At 48.8% G+C, this 15,639-nt stretch overlaps 1 protein-coding gene across 1 annotated transcript in view; it reads right to left on the minus strand.

Annotated features, from left to right (window-relative positions):
- Positions 1-1,579: 1,579 nt before the first annotated feature.
- The window catches only part of LOC131284279 (uncharacterized), a 53,877-nt gene continuing 39,817 nt past the window's right edge, over positions 1,580-15,639 (minus strand). Inside the window, exons 4-10 of the mRNA XM_058313133.1 lie at positions 12,961-13,158; positions 9,938-10,533; positions 5,048-5,700; positions 3,619-3,958; positions 2,962-3,525; positions 2,214-2,894; positions 1,580-2,140 (exon numbers count right to left, since the gene is read on the minus strand). Of these exons, the coding sequence (XP_058169116.1) occupies positions 1,580-2,140; positions 2,214-2,894; positions 2,962-3,525; positions 3,619-3,958; positions 5,048-5,700; positions 9,938-10,533; positions 12,961-13,158 (3,593 nt within the window). The remainder of the gene's footprint in view (positions 2,141-2,213; positions 2,895-2,961; positions 3,526-3,618; positions 3,959-5,047; positions 5,701-9,937; positions 10,534-12,960; positions 13,159-15,639) is intronic.

Genomic DNA, 15,639 nt, shown 5'->3' on the forward strand with positions numbered 1-15,639 from the left:
GTGTTTTTTTTGTATATTATTTGTCCACTAGTAGACGAATTTGGATAGAGCATCTTTGGTGCAATTTAACAATACTTATTTCCTACTTCAGATATTTAGGTGTATAAAAGTGCACAAAACTAGAACAAAACGGAAAAAGAGAAAGACGGAACAATAAATACTTTTAAAAAACTAAAACCTTAGCGACAAAAAATAATCTTTAAAAACATACTTGGTTTATGCATCCTTTGGCACTAGTTAAAATTATCAAAATGTTTCTATACATTTCCAGCGCATCGTTCCACCTTTCCGTGCCTTTTCTGTGCCTCATTCTACACTTGCCCGTACTGCCATCTAAGTTAAAATACAAACTTTTCCTCCCGTTCACACTTTTACCTACTCCGTGTTTGAGCGTTTTTGGAATCCGGTCATCTAAAGATAAGTGTTGAGTCAAATAAGTTCCTCAGCGTGGAAGGGGGTTTGGTTTTGTTACGAGCTCCGGATGAATTACCGATTCAGTTATGCATTTTTCCTCTTCCTATTGCCGTTAGATCCAACTATTTACAAAGCATCCCTCCCTTAACGGACTAACCGTTGCGGGCCTAGTTTCACATTTCGAACCAATTCTATCTACTTGATCATTTCCTTCCGAGGCCGGGAGATGAACAGGAAAACACCCACACTACGCCGAGGTCGGGCGGGAAGTGAAGGACTAAGCGAGATACGATGGAAACGATGATCGATGCGGTGCGATTTTAGTGAACCAGCATTATCGAACAAATGAAATGAATGAGTGAGGTGCGTTTTTCGCCTCGATACAGTGGATACAGTGGAAGGGTTGGGGCCGATGGCGTGAGATGGATGATGAAAAATGGCTGCTCGGCCGGCACACGGTCGTGCAGGTCGTGGTGGAATGTGTGTCTGCAAAACGGTGCGACGACCACCCCGTGGGAAGCCGTTCTTACATCACTGTCCACCGTCAACAGCGTCGTCGTCATCAACATCATCATCATCATCATCACTTGCACCTAGCTATTATGAAAGCATGAAACCGAATCAAAACCGAAGCAGCGTCCCAGCGCATTTTGCACCGCCACTCGAACGCATTTGCATCCACCTCGTGAGTTGAAGAAACGGTTTCGCGTTCGGTGAAAAGTCGCAAGAGACGGAAAGAAACCCTAACCTCACCGCCGGTCGGTTACTAAGTCTATGTACAGTGGAGAGTGTCCCTCATCCACTCCGTGTCAATTCGCCGACACGCAACGCACACGCTCACGCTCCTTTCGGATTGACAGATGTGGTACACTAAGAGGCACCGCACACTACGACCGAATGGTCTACTAAGTGTGCACTGATCTATCATTTCGTGGTAGATTTTACTCATGCACGTTCCCTGGGTTCGCGCTCTGCGAGGGATTGTGTCTTATTCTTCACGTTCGTTTTGCGTTGGTGTCGGATGGGTTGTCCTCCAGCACTCGTCGTTGTATAACTGCTGCTCACTTGCACCGGTAAGCATCTGCCTGTCGCCGGCGTTGTCCTCCCCGTCAGTCTGCCCCGCGTCCCGCTCGAGCCGTATCGTCAGCTTTATCTAATCGCCCTGTCAAACGTTCATGGCGTAGAACACGGCCCCTTGGGCGCACTGTTGCTGCTGCTGCTGCGCTTGGCCACTTCCAGCTCCGGACGCTGACTGCACCACACCGGTTGCTTGAGCACCCTGGGATCCGGCTACCACCGCCGCCGCCGCCGTCGTTCCTGCCGTGGTTGTCGCGGAGCTGCTGACACCCGGTGGCATTCCCGGCGGACCGTGGCCCTGGCCGGTCGGCGAGAGGAGTTGGCTGGCGGCGTCGGACGGCTGCACACTGGCCGCCCCCTCCGGTGCGCCCCGCTCGGTAAACTTGACGCCCGGCTTGCCGTCGGCCGTGCCGGGGTACTGCGAGTAGGCCGGAGGTTTACCCTGCGGTGGCAGTGGCGGTGGCGCCGCACCGGGCTGGCCGGCGCTGTTCGTGCCCGTCCCCGCGTTCACCGGGGCCGTGTTGGTGCCGAGCCGGGGCAGGGTGGAGTAGTGTGGAGGTAGGCCAGCGCGGGCTCCGGCGGCCACGACGTGCAGCTGCATGCCGGGCAGCGGGTAGCCGACCGGAACGCGGATCGTCTGCTGGGTGACCTACGGTGGGAAGCGAAGAAAAGTGAGCCTCAGTGCCGTCTCAGTGGGCGGCGGGGAGTGTGGTGGTCTATACCTGCTGGTACTCGACGATGTTGTGCTGGCGTCGGTAGTTCTCCTGCTCCTGCGCCGTATAGCGATGGTACGTCTCGGCGTTGTACGGGATCAGCACCATCGTTTGGTGGTAGTTCCTCAGAGGAGGCGGCGATTCGGGCCGGCGCGTTGGACTGCGCGCGAACTTGCCGTACGTGGCCGTGTCCGTCATCTGGTGGATGTGGTGGGCCGTGTGTACCGCCTGGTGCTGTGTGTGGATCTGGTGCGACTGCACCTGGACCGCACTGGCCTGAACTCCGAGCGGCAGGTTGGCGCAGTTCTGGTAGATCGCTTCCTGCCCGTGGTAGCTGTGGCGTGTCTGGACCGGGATGTGGTAGTAGTTCCCGTGCGGGTCCACAGCTGCCAGCATGTTCGCTTGACCACTCGCGGCCGTAGCGACCACGGGAGCTACCGTCGCCGTCTGCTGTTGCTGCTGTTGCTGTTGTTGCTGTCCGACGACGGCCGCCGGTTGATGAGCCACTCCCTTGGCCTGCGTCGCCGGATCGACGGCAGGATAGTAGCTCCACGAGGCCGTATGCTGGTGCGTGGTGATCTGCTGCTTAGCCGCCGCCACGTGCATGCTGCTGGCCGTATGCGGCCGGGGCAGGGTGTTCGACTGGATCGGCTGCGTCTGCGCGGGAACCGTCGTCGATTGGGACTTTGGCTGGAAAAACAAACGCTCTTTAGTAGGAGGACGAGTGCTCAAGGTCGAAAGGAGTCGCGCAAACTACCTGTGGAGGTGTCGGGGCGGCGAGCTGAGCCTGCATCTGCTGGAGGATCTCGTTGGTCGAGCCGAAGCGTGGCTTGATCCCGCGTACCGACGGCCGGGAGTTGAAGCCGTAGTCGTTCTGCTCGTCGTCGTCCGAGCCGGCGCCGGAAGCGGGTGCCGACGTGGACGTCTCCGCGCTGTACCGCTTCTTGAGCCGCTCGGTGCGGGCCCCCTCCTGCTGCACGAACGCGGCCAGCTCGTCCGACTCCTGTCCGGGCGTACCGGCGATCACGTCCGGCGCGACCTTCTTGCCGTCGTCGTCGTGCAGGGCCGCGTCGATGTCGCCGATGCTGTACTCGGTGCTCTGCGAGCTCGCCATCGAGCTGCGGTCGCCCGGATGGGCCAGTGTGTAGTAGGACAGGTCGTCCCGCTGGCCGGCGACGCACGCCGTCAGTGGCGCCAGCGTGGAGAGGAACTGGCGCCGCGCGTCGACCTGGCGCTGCTGCGGAGGTTGGTGGATCTGCGTGTGTGCACCCTGAATTTGAACGCCCATTCCAATGTCCGGACCCGCCGGGCAACGGCAGTCCTGCCAAGGAAATTCGAACAGACCGATGTTAGACGCAGGCGTCTCGGGCCGGGTTGCTCTCGGTGGCGTTCGTCCGCCCAGTCGGCCGCTTACCTGCGGGATGATCACGATCGGGTTCTCGTCCGCCTCCGGGATCTTCTCCTGCCGCCGGTCGCGGTGGAACAGGTCGGTGATCTTCTTGTACGTGGAACCGTTCGAGCCGCTGCTCGAGCTGGACGCCGACGAGCTCGGCGAGAAGCTCTTGTCCGGAATGTACTTCGGCTGCTGGGGGTTCTCCTCGCCCGCCGGACTGTCCCTTCGCTCCAGCTCGCCCAGTTCGCCGTCGCCGGCCTGGTCGCTGCCCGCCGACTCGTCGATCGGATCGTCGATGTCGCACGTCAGCTGCCGGATGCGTTCCTCCAGCGAGGTGACGTCCTTCACCGGGATCTTTTTCCTGTGGACAAACAAAAAGGTGCACGAGTTTAGAACAGGTGAACTGAGTTTACAACACGATTCACCCAACTTTTCCAGCCGTCTGGAAAGTTCTCAACGTGACAGCAACGTCCAGCGAAGTAAAGAGAACGAATTCGAACCGGGATTTTGAGGCAAACAACCAAAACAAGGCCGTATCCATCCCCACCGAGGCATTGGTCGGGAGAAAGGTGAATAAAATTACAACGAGACATTAAAAACTGGAGAAACGAAACATGACGCTTTAAGTTCATACCAAATGAAATTCAAGGTATAATTTACATTATTTTAAAGGTTATAAATTGTCTGTATACTTAATACAAAAGCAAAAAAGGATACTCAAACAAATTAAAAAAAAAATGCTTTAGAAGTGACATCTCCACTGGGAGGTGGATCATAGGATAAGCAAACTAAGCAGCTGCTTGGGGCACCAAGCTTTCAAGGGTCCGTTCTTTTGGCCCGTTTCTTTAAGTTATTATTTCGCACCAAACTAGCTTGTTTTATCAAATGTCTAATTAGTTTGTGAATTTACTTTTGAATAACAGTAATCGAAGAATATGAAAATGTAAAAACGATCCAACTTATCTACATTGACTTTTGAAGTGGAAAATGAGCCGTGTTGTTGGGTTAAAATATTTGAGATTGATGCACTAATGTGCATTAAAGATATACCATCCAGTAAAACTTTTATAAAAATCGAGATATACATTCTCAGAATAAGTTGAGGATAATGGGCATGGGGTAGAAAAAGTAATGTCAATTTGGTTCATAGACAATGATAAACGGGAAAAATGATTTTCTGGGAATGTTGTCGATGGTTTCGCATGAAATAAGGCTTTGGTCCAGGGTAATTTTCGCTAAAGATCTAATTTTTCATTTAATTGCTTTTGGTTCTTAAATACTGTTGTTACTGAGTTTGCTCAAGTTTTATCATCGTGTTCAAGTTGATGGAATCTCTTATCGTGTTTTCAACTTAATTCATCCAATTCGAAATACTATGGTAAGGGACAACCGTTTAATGGACAACCTGATCGCCTTCCCCTGATCACCCCCCACCGTCCTGTCAACTCACTTTGGTTCATACTTGATGAGCGACCTTCGCAGCGCGTTCCGCTCGATCGTGCGCCGAATGGTGTCGGTTTCGCCCGGTCCGCCCGGCATTCCCGCGCCACCGCCGGCCGTCGCCGCCACCGCCGAAGCGGCCAGCGCCGCCGCCGCACTGTTCGGGATGTTGCTCATGCTGCCGGAGTTGCTGGTGAGACTGTGCTGGTGCACCAGGCCGGGCGTTTTCTTCGCGTCGTCGAACGCCTTCAGCGCCTCCTGCGTCAGGACGGTCGGCGGATGCGGGCCGCCGGAGCACGTCGTTGTCGTTTGGGCGCCCGTCGTGCCGACCGTGGCCACCATCGTCGTTCCGGGCGGTACTGCGGTCGGGGCCGTGGGCCCACTCCCGGAGCCGGCCGTCGTAAGCTGGATGGCGCTGCTGGGAAACAGCTGGCGGACGGCCGAGTTCGGGCGGAGCGCGTTGTGGAACAGGCCGGACGAGTGGCGCTTCAGCGTGTCGGACATGTAGTTGATGGCGCGGCACGTTCCCATCTCACCCTCGGCCAGGCCCGCCTGCACCTCGCCGTCGCAGCACGCCTCCCGGATCGTCGACTCCTCGTTGAACCGCACCGAGCGCTTCGAGCTCGTCTCCTCGTCCGACGTCACCGCCGTTGACTCATCGTTCTGCAAAATGGAGGAAATTGCATTTTTATTCATTAACGAGCGTAAAACCAATTGTGCTTTCCGATGGTTCGAGCAGTTTTATTGCAAGAACATTTATTTTGAATTCGGAACATTGTGTTTCGCAGTTCGGTTCCCTGATCGGAACCATCCTCGATACACGATTTAATATTCCCGCATCGCACGCTGATGGCTGCCAATTTAGCTCGTCTACCAGCGCTCCGATATGCACTTCGGCTTCGGTGATGATTTTCAAATCGATCCAACTCAATTATTCACTCGCTCGTTCCACCAGTCCCGGGAAAGCTAGCGGGGCCAGGGAAAATAAAGTCATACCCAGCGCGCCGGTGGAAAGTGAGTGAACAACCTGTCTCTAAAAATACCCTTCCATTAGACCGGTGCAAAGGCCCAAAAATAGTCGTCTGCAAATTCGGGCACTCGGGAGTCTCGAGTGCTGGCTCGGCTTAACATTTCCTCGTCGAGAAGTCCAGACCGAGACTGGTGGAAGGAAAAGTGGTCCTCCCGCTCAAAATCCGATCGATGGAAGGCTCCGATCCGAAGGGAAACTGGGGAGGAAGAAGAAAAAAAACTCTTCCCGAGAGATAAATCGCACCCGAAGGCCACTTTCGAAACGGTGGAAGTGAAAATCGGTTACAGTATTCGCACGGAGCGGCGCCGAAGGGAAGTTAAATCTAAAGATGCTTGCCATTTTCAAAAGCTTCCACTCTATCTTAGTTCTTTTTTTTTTTTTTGTTGGTCTATCCTCCGACAAGTACAAGCGGATTGCCCTTCCCCGTTCTCCGGTACACGGACTTTTCTTTTCTTTTCCCTTTTTCTTGAACCGTGTTGCTAGCACCGTTTAGCGGCAGGTTTAATGGAACATGAAGTCCCCGTCGAGCGTCGTGCCGAGACACATCGAGGAAAGGAAATAATCGATACCATCATAATAAATATTGGCACATTTGCAGTCTGAGCACGTTCCCGGGGGCTAATAAAACCGCTATTTGACGGGATGAAAAATTCATATTACTCTCTCGTATTATCCCCTTCTCTGAGGTTCTTCCACCGTGGATTTTATTTCATTTTCTTTCCACCGAAAAGCTGGTTTCCCTTTGTGTGTGGGCGAGCCCGACGGGAAATGTATTTTTTTATATCAAATAATTCCTTCGATACCGTCGGAAAAGGACGGTAATGGTAGAGATGCGTCGTTGCGTCGAGCTTAAGCATGAGTTGCATGATAAATATCGCGAAGGTTTGCCTCAAAACGTGAATCTAGTGCAGGAAGAAAAAATGAAGCTTTGCCTTTCAATGGAACTGGCCAAGTTTGTCCCGTTTTACAGTTCTCAGAAATATATTTTTAACTCAAAAGAGGTCGTTAGCATCGCCGCCCTTGAAAGTGGAAAGTTTCCCACCACCGACGCAACGCTTGCAGGGGACCTTTGGCTTCGCCAACAACGCATTATGTAATGCGAGACGGTTCTGTGCCATCGGAAGCAATTACGGTAACAGAATTTAAAAAAAAACCCCACCGGGCACTCCTTTTTCTTAGTGCCACACCACCTCACCACCTTGCTCTACTTTAGAAAAATATTTCCGGATCGAGCCGCAGCCGTTAGATTACGTTAAGGATTAAAAGGAAAGGAAAACGTTGTCCCCCCCCTTAGGCGGTCACAGTCTAATGACATTCGAGGTAAAGATTTTGCATCACGTTCGGTGGAACAAGATCTTGTGGATGGAGTTTGGAAGCACAAAATGAAAAGAGGAGCATAACGTAACATCATTTCTATTTATTCATGACTAAAACCGAGGTCTTTCGACCGAAGTCTTGGCTCGATGTTACGATAATGATGTTGATTAAGGTACTAGAAGCTGGGACGCTATAGATAGAACCTGCACTGACTGATTTTAATATGAAATAATTTGCATTTCTTGATTACTTCAGTACATGACAAAGGACGAATTAATATTCAATTATTGTCTAAAGCTCAATATTTAAATTCTATTTGTTTTTACAGCTAATAATACCGATCAGAATTGATTAGATTTAAACTGAACCTGTTTAAAGTTTACTCCAATTGTATAACGTGTCGATAAATCCCTTTCAAATAAAATAAAAACCCTTTTTAGTAGACTTAGTCTTCAGAACGACAGGTTATTTTAACAGGGGTTGGCCATCTCAAACCCCTTCAACGGGTTGTTAGAAGAAAAATTGGATACAAACGATCCTATGTCCTGCTCGGCAACATTGTTTGCTGCTTTTTCCTTGGCAAGAAACTTTATCTACCCGAGCCCAACCAAGGAGGACTCCCGTATCACGCCGAGCTTTGGTCGATTAAACATGCCTCTCTTTTTCTCTCTGACTTTTATTTTTACACCATCCCTTCACGTTCGTCCTTTACCCTCCCCTCCTCTCCGATGGAAGTGGGTCACGTTTTCCACCCCCCGAGTAAGTAAGTTCAGCCGTCGCCAGTTCGATTGTTGTACCTATTTCCCACCGGAGGCACACCGCTATGGCGACGTCGACGGCTTCCTTCACCGATTGTCATGCTTTACTACCTTTTTTCGTTCGCATTTTGCTTCGTTTTACTTTTTTGCTAAGGCCTATTGTAGCCAGCATGTTGTTGTGAAAGGGGCCCACGAGTCCGCGTATGGAGAGATTATGAAAAATCTGTCACCGGGAGGAGCAAAACGAGGGAAAGAAAAACTTTCAAACGGAAAACGGAGAGAACTCTGGCTGCCGAGATTCGGTTTCATCATAAATTAAAGGACGCGCGCGCGATGCGGGAACCGAATGCGTCAAACGAGCACAAGCCGACCAAAACGGAAAAGCGGAAGGTTACAGCCAGCCCGGACCACCATCTGCATCCCGGCACAATCTCGGGACCTGCTTCAATCTAAAACCGAGTTCCGCTCGTTCCGCGCCCGAAAGCCACCCGAGGGAAAATGGCAAAAATACTTGATTTATTACCGGTACGTTACGCCAAAGGGCCTACTGTCCGTCGTTCCTGTCCGCTCCAACATGAGGCCTCACTCCCCTCGTTTAGGGGCCATCCTTGATGCGAAGGTTACATCATTCTTCGCCATGTCTCACCGGCCCCAAAACATGGGCCGCAATAAATTACATTCTACACAACCGCCGGAACTGGATGTAAAGAAAAAAAAATGATGAAATAATACACCAAACTCCCATCCTCTCCTTCCGGAAACCCTTTGGGGAACGATTTGAATCCCCTGCATCGAACAAGGCTGGCCCCATTGGAGTGAGCCTTTTTTTCATGACGAATAAAAAAACGAAAGGTGTTCCAATATCCAGTTGAAGCGGAAAAAATACAACCACCAAACCGAAACAAAACAGATGCAAACACACGAACACGACGATCGGTAGCTTTTTGGTGGCGGTTAGCAGCGAACTTGACATGGCACCCCGTAATCCCTTCAGCAACCCCTTGAGGGTCCAACAGATTTGGGTTTGTTCCTGGTCGAACATTGGCAGCTTTCACGTCGCGCTGGAGGGAGAATTTTCACACTGTGCATTTGTTGGTGATTGAAGGCAGTGCAGAGAGCTTTACGAATAAGACCCGCAACGACAACACCATTCACTTACTTCTCAAGGGCATAAACAGGAGGATTGGGTAGTATTGACGGTGCTTAATACAAATTTAGTAGATTTTGAAGGTTCACCACAAAACGACACTAACTCAAACATATTTTTCCTACGCCATCGAAAAGCGAGTAGAAATCAATTTTCGAAGAAAAAATACAACCACTTTTGATACTACTTTCCTGAGTATTTTAAAAGCTAGTAACAATTACTTTATGGTACATTTTAAAGTCTTCCAGTAAAGTTTCTATAAATTGCATTCGTTAGCTTCAAAATAATGTGAATGTTGAACGTTTGCCAGAGTTGTTCGATTAAAAGCAATAAATGGGTACCAGAATATGCAAGTTAAATTACGGAACTATTCTCAACTGAATTTTACAATTGGTAAATCAATATTTATTTTCGTTCCTCACTTTTTGAGGAATTTTCTTTAACATTTTTGACTGACCAAACATGTTGGTTCACAAGGCCAAGTTTTGGTACAGTTTAATTTGGTGTTCTGACTTTGGATTGAAAAGACATTTTTTATACTTATTTAAGGCATTTTATATATTTACTACGTTTTTTGTAGCTACATCTTCATTGCTCTGTGAAGAGTTCAATTTTACCTTTTTTGAGTACGTTTTAAAAATCACTCACCTGAACGGACGAGGGCTGCTGGTGGGGCTGCTGTTGTTGTTGCTGCTGGTGTTGCTGCTGATGCTGCTGCTGTTGCGGATGCTGGTGTTGTTGTTGTTGTTGTTGTTCGTTTTTCCACAGCTTGCCACCCTTCAGGATGCCGCTGATCGCTTGCGCCGTGCTGAGCGGCTTGTGCTTGACTGTTTCATAAATACCTACGCCGGAAGTGGCGGCCGCCGCCTGGGACGCACTTCCCTCCACCGACTGACCGGAACGGAGCTGCTTCTGCTGCTGTTGCTGCTGCTGAAGAAGTCGATAGTCTTGGGGAGCGCCTGAGGAAGAGAGACCGGCCGCGGTGGGGCCGCCGGCCACCGGCACAGCCGTCGAGCCGCCCTCGTTGCCTGCTGGAACGATAGGTGGAATCGTTGAGGAAGAGGACGAAGACGCGGCGGAGCGTGGCGTCGGGAGGGGCGAGCCGGCGGTTCCTGGCGCCGGTTTCTGCACGAGCCGCCGCTCGGTCACCGTGGTCATCGTGATCGTTTCCACGATGTAGCGCTGCGGGTTCTGGGCCGCGCTCGAACCGTCCGAGCCACCAACGCCCCCACGATCCTCACCGCCTGCGGGCACCAACACCACCACCACCACCAATGCGAGGACAGGTTCCGAAACGAAACACCACAAACGAAACATTCATTAATCAGCTCGAGCATATCGTGTGCGTTTAATACGAACTGCTAAATTGAACGCATTCGGCAGAACGGTGCAGAACGAAACCTCTTGTGTTTTTGCAACTTGCAGCGCCATTTGCAGGTTAGTGCCAGTCTGTGAGAGGTTTTCCACCCGAGCGTCCACACGTGCATTAAGAACTTTCGGTTCATTTGTTAACCAATTTTGTCTCTTCGAATATTAGGCCCAATGGAGCAATTTTTCGTACCAATGAAACTATAACCATCCGGATGTAACAGGTATTAATTTTGTTCTAACAATGTGGTTCACTAATCAATTATCGCTCAGGATCATAAACTTTCTTTTAAGTGCTCTAAACTACGTGGTGCTACAAATATGTTAAGAAGTTCTGTGTGATCTTCAAACCAAAGATGGCCTAAAAGCAGATTGCCGTAATAAAGTACTTTGAACATTTTTTAAATATGTTTTTCCTTACGTCAAATAAACTTTTCATGTAGTGAAATGAATGATTACATTATCTCTGAAAAAAAGACTTTATGTACTCCTCAAACACATCACCAAAAGCATGATTTTAGAGCTTGTGCAAGTTTTTAATATTTTTATGGATTTAATGATTTATAGAATCTAGAAATTTGAGTGTACAAAGAGGAACAGAAATTACCATCGAATGTGTATGATCCTAATTGTTTTCATAAAAAATTATTGCACTTTAAACCTACCAACTTTTGAAACCAAATCCTCCTTTTCAATAACTAATTTTCAATCAATCAATGTGAAATATGTAACGCATATATTTCCCCCCCCCCCTTCTAATTAATATCCTGCCCCATCCGGATGTGTTGAGTTTGCATGATGCCAGCGGCCATTACTGATGCGAACGAGACAAAGTATGCGATCGAGCAAGAGATCAAAACGCTATTCTACCAACATTCAAACGTGCGTTGCTGAAATCGAACTCTTTCTACTCGCTAATGCTCGCGATGATGACACACAATGACAAGATGGTGGCAATCGGAATCGAAGATGATAAGTCGTGGAGTGTTGATTTTCCGTTCACGTGGTGCCGATTCTCAAACGCCTCGGGCAGCATCGAAATCAATTCGGTTGGGGGGGGAGGCGGCTCGATTCGCCCCATAAGCAAACGTCGTTACGGATACAAGCGACCATGCGCCTCCATAATCCATGAGCAGTGTCGAACCAAGCGAACATGTGTGCGATTGTTGTGCGCGGAAACGAAAAATGTTCGATATTTTTGCATATGAAATTATTCTAAATGTCCTCGTTTACTTTCATTCGCTTTTTATTCAGCGAGAATCGATTGTTATATGCTTCTATGCTTAATCATTTATTGCGCATTTATTTAGTGAAATTTGCCAACCCGACCGGTCTTTATCAAAACGCCCGGAAAACCGGATTGTTAGTGAGTAACTTTTCCAGCCACAGTTTGTAATTACAATTTGGTCAAATAAAACAATCCCGATGGAAGCAAACCGGAATAGATTACACACAAAAACGAAATCCATTTTGACGTACTTACACGTGGCTAGTAATTGCATTTTAGTACCGCTTTCCCGCACTTCAAGGAATAACCCGGGATGGTAGCAAAAAAAACCCCAAGTCCTGCCCCGAATGTGCCAATGACTACCGACCGGAGCCGGCGTCGTGAAGGTTACGTTATTTACGACTCGCAACGGATGCCGAAGGACATCGCCAGCCAGCAAGGTTGGTGAAGTGCCAGGATTGAAATGGAATTAGATTGAATTGCTTCCGAAGCTTCCGGTGAACTCATTCGTGGCGCAGTGGATGGTGATGATGGTGATGGTGGTGGTGTGGTGGCGGTGTTGGATGGTGGTTGGTGGTGAAGCAGAATGTGGCGGTGGTGGCACGGGCAGGGTCGGCGCGGTGGCGATTAGATTTTTCCTTCTTTTTTTTGCACTAGGAGTGAATATTTTATGGCTCTCGAATCGATTTCCACATCTTTTTTTGCTTCAATGAATGATGATAAGTGAAAAATTCTTGCCATACCAATGAGAAACAGATTGCGTTACGTGAGAACGGAAGTATTTCGAACGTGAACAAAAACAAAAACAACCTAAAACTACCGCTTGGGCAAGTAAAGAAGAGTGATGCAGTGAAAATTACGAAACTTTTCAGTGAGAGAAGAGAGCGTAAGGTTAAGTTACAAAAGGAAGAATTTCAAAAGTGTAAAACTGCATTCGTTTAACGCACAAAGTGGTAAAAACAAAACTTCAAGTAGGAAAAATTGAACGTAAAGAAAACAAACAACACGAAACCTACTCGAAACTGAACAGGAGTGTGGAAATCGTTTTCCGTTTCATCCCGCTGTTCGCACTTACCCTGGGCGCCGGAGTCTTGCACCTGTTTGATGGTGAGGAACTTGGGCCGTTCCTCGCCGGCGATGATTTCCTTCTGCGTGACGCGCCGTTCCGGGGACGACTTGGCCAGCGGCACGAGCGCGATTGGAAGAGCGGCATGGGGTGGAAGGGGCGCCTCCAGCATCGGCGAGATATCGTCCGAACACTGGGAGTCACACTCTGGAAGAGAAAAAGACGAGATCATAAAGGAACGAATAAGAATGATGGCGTGTTGTAATTTTAGAAACGTTTAAAAGGTGGTTTTTCCTATTAAAAATTTTAAATTTGGAAACTAGAATATTATATATATTATATAAGTGTAAAAACTCTAACTAAAATTAAAACTTCATGCAAAAACACATTTGAAGTACAAAATACAATCTCCGAACATTCTTTTAGTTTCCAATTTGCGGTGTGGAAAATCACGGAACCTGTTTCCTTTGCTCATTGGCTGCTAATTATGTCTTTCAGTAAAAATAAAACAACACTTCTTCGTACGTGTTGTATCGCCCGAACTAGTTGCATTCAAGGTCCAATTTACCAGCGTTGAAGAAATTATCGGCATAAATAGAAGAAGGAGAGAAAAGTTCCTCATGCATCTTACGTTTTTCTTCCACTCCTAATGACATTCCGCCAATTCATCAGCCCTATCTTGATGATAGTGTATTTGAATCGGACAAAATGGAAACTGCAATTTGACTAATTACACTTTTATAGGTTTGCTTCATTATCTTTTGTACAATAACGAGAGCATAGCTCTTTTGATGAAAATAAGAATGAAATGCTGATGTTCTTCTATTTTACTCTCTCTCCCTCCGAAACGACGTTTTCCAGCATAAAACCAATATTTCGAGAGCTCATTTGTTTCCCGCACGAAAAATAAAACTCTTCGCCTGCGATGCTGGAAAACCTCAACTCATGAGACGCAGCTATGCAAAATGCAACCATTTCGACGATGGCCCATTCCGGCTGGCTGGAGAATGGCGAGGGTGGAACGCTGTTTCATTTCACCTCGACGATAAGTGCAGACAATTCTACGTCGCATATGAAAAAAGGGGAGCCAGCAATACCAGTCGGTGGAAATATCATAGTAACCTCTTGTATCGTCGTCGGGCTCATTTCAGGGCTTCTCGAACATTTATTCATGGCCGGGAGGCTAGTCGGCTGAAGGGGTTGCTATACGTTTCTACATGGAACGTTTCTGAAAGGAGCAACACAATCCTTAGCGACCGTCCGCTTCAGGGTGGTTGGATTGCATTCGTAGCCAGAATGCAAGCAGCAACTGGTAACGGTGCACTTTGCATCAGAGAGTTTTCCCTCTCAACCGCCTTAAACGGCGCAATAAACGTGTTAACCGAGTGGGAGTCGGAAAAGAATAGAAAGGAAACGGGAATCAACAAACCCCTTATTGAAAAAGCTGCAAATTAAAAAAAGGTATAATTTTCAAAGTGCGCCCAATGATACTTAATTCGAATTGAAAAATCTAAAATTAAGAGAATGAGAACCGTGGACCATGGAATGCTTTTTATGTAAAAGTAAAACTTACCCTGTATTTGCTGCAAAATGGACAAATTCCCACAAACCGTCGAAGAATTGACAGTACTAAGTGAACGATGTGTAGCTGGAAAATGAAATTCAAAAACTTTCCATTCTTCCACCCCGTGTTTCACCCTCCAGGTGGCACACCAGACGCACACAAATACAAGTGTTAATAAAGTTTCCCTAGCGAGCGACGGTCTATCAATTCGAAACAACACCTCACAACATTGGAGGAGCAAAAAGTGCGGCGGAAGTGCGGCCAAGCAACGGGCGAACGTTGATGTTTGCAAAATAGGTGACAATTTAAGGCGAGCGCATCGAACATCGACCGTCATGTCATACCGGTACCCGCTTTTTCCGCAGGTTCCCATTGGCGTGCTTCGCTTGGATGAAACTGCGAAAGCGAAAACGCTTCGAACGATCGTTGCGAAATAATTCTATTCCAAGCCGCGCACGTACGCACACAACGGCCGCATGGTTCGCCGTGAATTGCGTATTTATGGACGCCCTATTACGCGCCGCAAGAGCCTCGGTGGCTCGTGGACTCCACTTTCCGGCACCGGTTGGGAGTTTGATTGGCCTCGGCCAAGGTTCCGAAACCGGGGGGCTTCTGTTGCTCGACCTAATTCTTGTCACGAACTTCTAGTCCGTTCGCCCGGGGCGGAAAGCGGCGGGTTTGGACACCGAGGAAGCCGGGCAGATGCTTTCACTAGCTGGTAAAGCAATAAAGCCTTCCACAGGCTGCCACTCGGGACGGGATAAGAGAAACGATGAAGAAAAATGATCGATTCGAATACTGCGGAAAGCTTCGGAAACCACGGAGTAATGCCGCCGGAGCCCGAGTAAGTAACAGGCTTTTATGGGCGACAGGCGAGCTTCGGCAGGACGAGAATTGCAAAGTGGAAGGTAATAAAAATGTAGTCCCTGGCAATGGAAGGCCCGTGCGGCTGTAGCTCGGGCAACAGGATTATGCCATCCATGTATTGATTTGCATTCATTTCCACTTTACGGCCGCCCTGATCCCCAACGTTGGTCAATTGCACCCAAAGGAGAGGGCGGCCCGACCCCCGAGGGGGGGGGGGAGGACGACCAATACATTCATATGCAATGCTACACCCGCGT

Source organism: Anopheles ziemanni, chromosome 3 (assembly GCF_943734765.1).
Source record: "Anopheles ziemanni chromosome 3, idAnoZiCoDA_A2_x.2, whole genome shotgun sequence".
In the NCBI taxonomy this organism is placed as follows: domain Eukaryota; kingdom Metazoa; phylum Arthropoda; class Insecta; order Diptera; family Culicidae; genus Anopheles; species Anopheles ziemanni.